Below are 6,116 nucleotides of genomic sequence, written 5' to 3'. Positions count from 1 at the left end.
ATTTATACAATGGAATACAACATTGCAATGAGAAAGAATGAAATCTGGCCATGTGTAGCAACATGGATGGATCTTGAGGGTGTTATGCTGAGCAAAATAAGTCAGGCAGAGAAGGACAGATACCATATGTTTGCATGTATATTTGGATTAGGAGGATGCTAACAGAGGACCATGGGGGAGAAGAAGGGGAAAAACAGTCGGGGAGAGGGAGGGAGGCAAACCATGAGAGACTCTTGAATGCTGAGAACAAACTGAGGGCTGATGGGAGTGAGAGATAGGGGAAAGGGGGTGATGGGCATGAGGGAGGGCACTTTTTGGGATGAGCACTGGGTGTTATATGTAAACCAACTTGACAATAAACTATTAAAAAAATAAAATTAGATTGTTTTGTTTTTCTTCTTGGTTATTGAATTGTAGGAATTCTTTATATATTTTGGTTATTAGCCTCTCATCCTTTATGTGGTGTGCAAAAATGTTCTTTCATCTGTTGGTTGCCTCTTCGTCTCATTGATGGTTTCTTTGCTGGGCAAAGGCTTTTAAGTTTTATGTGGTCCTACTTGTTGATTTTTGGACTTTTGGTGTCACATCTAAAAAACTGTTGCCAAGATCAATGTCAAGGAGCTTCTTCCTTATGTTTACTTCTAGGAGTTTTACAGTATCAAGTAAATATTTGATCCATTTTGAGTTAATTTTTGTGAGTGGTGTAAGATGGGGCTCAGTTTCTTTTTTCTTTTGATAGTTATCCAGTTTCCCAACACCTTTTGTTGGAGAGGCTATCTTTTCCCCATTTGGTGTTCTTCATTCTCTCATCAAATATCATTTGACTGTATATGGAGAGGGTTAATTTTGGGCTTTCTATTTTGTTATATTGTTCTATGTATTTATTTTTATGCCAATAACAAACTGTTCAATTACTATAGCTTTGTAGTAAAGTTTGAAATCAGGAAATGTGATGCCTCCGGCTTTGTTATTCTGTTTCAGGATTTCTTTGGCTCTTTGGGGTCTTTTGTGGTTCCATACAAATTTAGGATTGTTTATTCTATTTCTGTGAAAAATGCTTTTATTTAGGAAAATGCTCAACACCAGTGAAATTACTGGATCATATCAGAAAACTATTTTTAATTTTTTGAAGGACCTCCACACTAGAGGTCCATAGAGGCTGCACTACTTTGCATTCCCACCAATTGTGCATGAGGCTTTCTTCTTCTCCATAACCTCGCCAACACTTCTTGTTTCTTGTGTTGAGTTTAACCATTCTCACACTTGTGAGGTGATATCTCATTGTGGCTTTGCTTTGCATTTCCCTGATAATGAGTGATGTTGAGCATCCTTTCATGTGTCTGTTGGTTATCTGTATGTTTTTGTTTCTGTTTTGGAAAATGTCTGTTAATGTCTTCTGTCAATTTTTTTAAATGTTTACTTATTTGAGAGAGAGAGAGAGAGAGAGAGAGAGCGAGCAGGAGTGGGGGAGGGAGACACAGAATCCTAGGCAGATTCCAGGCTCTGAGCTGTCAGCACGGAGCCTGACATGGGGCTTGAACCCATAAACCACAACATCATAACCGAGCAGAAGTCAGATGCTTAACTGACTAAGCCACCCAGGTGCCCTTTCTTTCTATTTTAATTAGATTCTTATTTTGTGTGTGTGTGGAGTTGTTAAGTTCTTTATATATTTTGGATATTAACCCTTTATTGGATATATACAAATCAGGAATGAAAAGTAGGATATCAATATATATACTACAGACATTGAAAAGATGATAAAGTGAATATTATGAGCTACTTTAATTGCGAATAAATCTGAGAAGTTATGTGAATACACCAATTTCTCTAAAAACACATTTTTTCCAGTCTAGCAGAAGAAGCCTTCAGAAGGCCTAAATCATTTAATAGGTATTAAATAACTTGAATTCATTATTTCAAAAAAAGCTCTTGGAAAGAAAACCCCAATCATATCAGTTTAATAGTGAATTCTTATGAATACATGAAAATGTAATAACCAATCTTACACAATTCCTCCACAGAATAGAAAAGAAAGGATGCATCTTAATTCTTTTTATGAGTCTACTAAGTCTTTTTCTTTCTTTCTTTTAATGTTTTATTTATTTCTGAGAGAGAGACAGCATGAGAAGTGGAGGGTCAGAGAGAGAGGGGGAGACACAGAATCTGAAGCAGGCTCCCGGCTCTGAGCTAGCTGTCAGCACAGAGCCGGACGCGGGGCTTGAACCCACAAACTGTGAGATCATGACTTGAGCCGAAGTCAGACACTTAACCGACTGAACCACCCAGGAGTCCCTATTAAATCTTCGTAATAAAACCAATGTGAAGTTTTACCTTTAAAATCAACTAAATAATTGACTTTCTAACTAGTAAAATGAGATAATTTAGATGATAGCTCAATAGACACAGAAACCCCATTTGATAAAACTTGACATAATTTATATATAAAACACCTAGCAAACTAGGAAAAGGAAAAAACTTTCTTAATTTGAAAAAGTTAATCTACAGCTCCCCCCCAATCAAGGAATGATTTTAACAAGTTCACTGATACATTAAAATCAATTATTTTTCCATACCAATAAAATCACACATAAAATAACATTTTTTAAAAAATAACATTTAAAAATAATACCACTTAAATAGAGTTACAAAACATTAAATGCCAAATAATACATTTCACAAAAGGTGCAAAAAACTGTATAACAAAAGGTCTAAAATATTTCTAAAAAAAATTATAAAGACCTAATTAAATGGAAGGATATAACTTGGTTAATTGGGTGACTCAATATTGTAAAGATGCCACCTCTTTTCATCTTGATTTATAGATTCAGACACAATCAAAATCCTGGACATTTTTGCTGTTGATAAGCTGATTCTAAAAATTTATATGAAAATAGAAAGAACCAAGCACATCCTGAAGAATTGTGTTAGAAGGAACACGTATACTTCCAACCTTTGAAGCCTAGTATAATGATATAATAGTAAACATAGTTTGTTATTGGTACAAGCTAATCATGGAACAAGATTTCAGAAACAGACCCACACATATATCTGATTTATGATTAAAATAATACTACGGTGCAGTGGGAACATAAATGGTGATAAGTAAATACATTTCCAATTGGAAAAAATGAATTTTGACCCTTATCACACATTATGCACAAAAAGCAATTCCAGATGGATTATAATAAAGCACTAAAGCTTAAAAAATCCCAGAATATTTTCATAAACTAGGAGTAAGGAAAAAAATTTTAACACAGCACAAAAAAAGAAAGTATATTATAAAATAAAAAATGATTCATTGGAGTTTATTACACTTCAGAATTTCTCTTCATCAAAACAACATTAAGAGAAAGAAAGTCAGTCCACAGGGCAGAAGAGGAAAAGGTGCTTAACTTTATTAGCCATCAGAGAAATGCAAAATTCAGCCTTAAATGTAATCACAACTCACCCACTAGAATTATAAAATGAAAAAAACATAAAAATGCCACATGTATTTTATAGAGCAACTGGAATTCTTATAAACTACTATGGGAATATACAGTTTTACAACCACTAAGGAAAAGTTCTTAGAATCATGATGTCCACCCTCTTATCAAACAAAACTACCTGTAGGTATATACTAAAACAAAGCAAAACAAAAGTATCTATGCTCATTAAGAGATGTATACAAGAATACTGGCAGCTACACTGTGCATAATAACCATAAACCAAAACTACACAAATATCTTTCAACAGTAAAATGAGTGAATAAATTATATGTTCATGCAATGGAAAATAATGCAACACTGAGAATAAATAATGAACAAATACATTATACTTGGAGAGTTAGCTCTCTAAGTACAATATTGAGTGAATTAAGTCAGTCACAAAAGAAAAAGAAATAGATGATATGATTCCACTTTTATGAAGAACAAAAGAAGACAAAAGTAATATATGGCATTATATTACTTGTGAGGATGGGATAGTGTTGCAAAGGGGGGCAAGATTTGGTTGCCAGCTTTCAGATCATATTCTCTTTGAGAAAACTTATTGTGTTGTATACTTATATGCTGTGCATTTTTTGTATGTATGTTAAATTTTAGTAAAAATTGATCAAAATGCTAAAGAATCTGCTTTAAATCTCTTTAGAAAATAGGTAAATGTCATCTTATAGAACCCACCTATATTCAAAAACAAACAATTAAAAATGATTCATGTTTATACATTGCTGAGACCACTCAATGATTTGTTCAATTATAATCTCTATGTATAGAAAAAAATTAGAATAAAATATACTGAATTGGGGTGTTAAATACTAAGGTATCTGTCAGCATTTAACAAGATAGGCATTCAGGCAATTTTACTTAACATCAATTCAACAGATGCCTGAAGACATGCAGTTCTAGCCTAACGCCTAATCATCTCCATCCATAGTTTGCTACCTTTACTATTGCAAAAAATTCCCCAAAGTTCTTCTCAGTGCATTTTTAACCTCCTTGTTTTTCAGGCTATAGATGAGGGGATTCACTAGGGGGGTGACCACACCATACTGTATGGAGAAGATGAGCTCCAGAGGTGAGCCTGAGGTTGGCATGAGATAACGGAAGAAAGCTGAGCCATAGAAGAAGCTCAATGCAATGAGGTGAGAGGAGCAGGTGGAGAAGGCTTTGCTTCTGCCTGTGGTGGAGCTGATGCTCAGGATGGTGGAGATGATGCGCACATAGGAGAAGAAAATCAGGAAGAATGTACCACCACCATGCAGGAGTGTAGAACAGACCAGGACAGTGAGGTTGTTAGAGACATCGGAGCAGGACAAAGGGAAGAGGGAGGACAGCTCACAGCTATAGTGATGGATGATTTTTGCTTCACAGAAATCCAAGTTCATTGTCAGAGGGATGTTAATGAGTGTATCTAGAAAGCCCAGGCTCCATGAGCCCCATACAAGCTGCATATACAGCTGATTATTCATTACCTGGCTATAGAGGAGTGGGTGACAGATAGCAGCATAACGGTCATAGGCCATTGCTGAGAGTAAGCAGACTTCTGTTCCTCCAATGTCAAACACAAAGAAGACTTGAGCCAGGCAGCCCTCTACTGAGATGGTTTTGCTCTGAGACAGGAGGTTCTCTAGCAGCTTGGGCACTATGGCTGTAGAGAAACAAAAGTCCATGAAAGAGAGGTGACTCAGGAAGAAGTACATAGGTGTGTGGAGATGGGGATCTTTCCTGATGACCAACAGCATCAATAGATTTCCCATTATAGTCAAGAGGTAAACCCCAAGGAAAAGCACAAATAGCAGAACCTGGATGTGGGAGTCAACAGATAGGCCAACGAGGATGAACTCTGTGATGGTGCTGTGGTTCCTCAAAGCCATTGAGGGAGGATATTCCCTAGAAGTAAACATAGGTGTAAACCTCAAACCTCTACTGACCACACTCAATTACCAGAGGAGAGGGGCTTGAACCCAACTAACGTATATTTCATACATGCCCTCATTGATTCTTTGGATCCTCTCCTCCCATACTAATATTCTGCTCCATTTTTAAATGGGTCCATCTCAGTATGGTATTATCCTTAGCAATCTCAGAGATTGCTGAAGGAATTAACAAATTTTTAAAAAAATGTTTGTTTACTTATTGTGTAAGAGAGAGAGACAGAGTGAATGGGAGAGGGGCAGAGGGAGGGAGAGAGAGGATCTGAAGCAGGCTCTGAGCTCAAACCCACAAATTGTGAGATCATAACCCAAGCCAAAATCAAGAGTCGGTTGCTCAACCAACTGAACCACCCAGGCACCTTGGAATTCACAAATTTGTCCAGATTGGGACCATGGCTAATTTAGTCAATTCTTTTCATTGAAACTTGTTAGCAATATTGCCTGTAATTTGCATATTTTAGTGAACTATCTATAATGGATGTTGCAAAACTTGTCATTTCTCCTCTGTCACTCAGTTTCTTACTCCCGTTTAAAACCTTGCTAGGTTGCATAATTAGTCAGTGACATTATTTTGTCTTTCTTTAGCTTTTTCACAATCACTTTCACATATATTGTCAGTTTCATCTTTGGGGCAAGACTGAAACATGTAATCATGAATCTTAGTGCATGTGTGCCTGTGTGTGTGTGCATGTGTCTTTGC

General features: G+C 36.2%; 1 protein-coding gene across 1 annotated transcript; it reads right to left on the bottom strand.

The window, feature by feature from the left end:
- Positions 1-4,429: 4,429 nt before the first annotated feature.
- On the bottom strand, positions 4,430-5,359 carry LOC120223023 (olfactory receptor 8S1-like). The gene has a single exon (XM_039221086.1). The coding sequence runs from the start codon at positions 5,354-5,356 to the stop codon at positions 4,430-4,432; it is 927 nt and encodes a 308-aa protein (XP_039077017.1). The 5' UTR covers positions 5,357-5,359.
- Positions 5,360-6,116: the final 757 nt, after the last annotated feature.

Source organism: Hyaena hyaena, unplaced genomic scaffold (genome assembly GCF_003009895.1).
Source record: "Hyaena hyaena isolate Hyena2069 unplaced genomic scaffold, ASM300989v1 scaffold_936, whole genome shotgun sequence".
Classification (NCBI taxonomy): Eukaryota; Metazoa; Chordata; class Mammalia; order Carnivora; family Hyaenidae; genus Hyaena; species Hyaena hyaena.
Note: the sequence above shows the minus strand (reverse complement) of the source record. Positions and strands in the feature narration are given on the sequence as shown.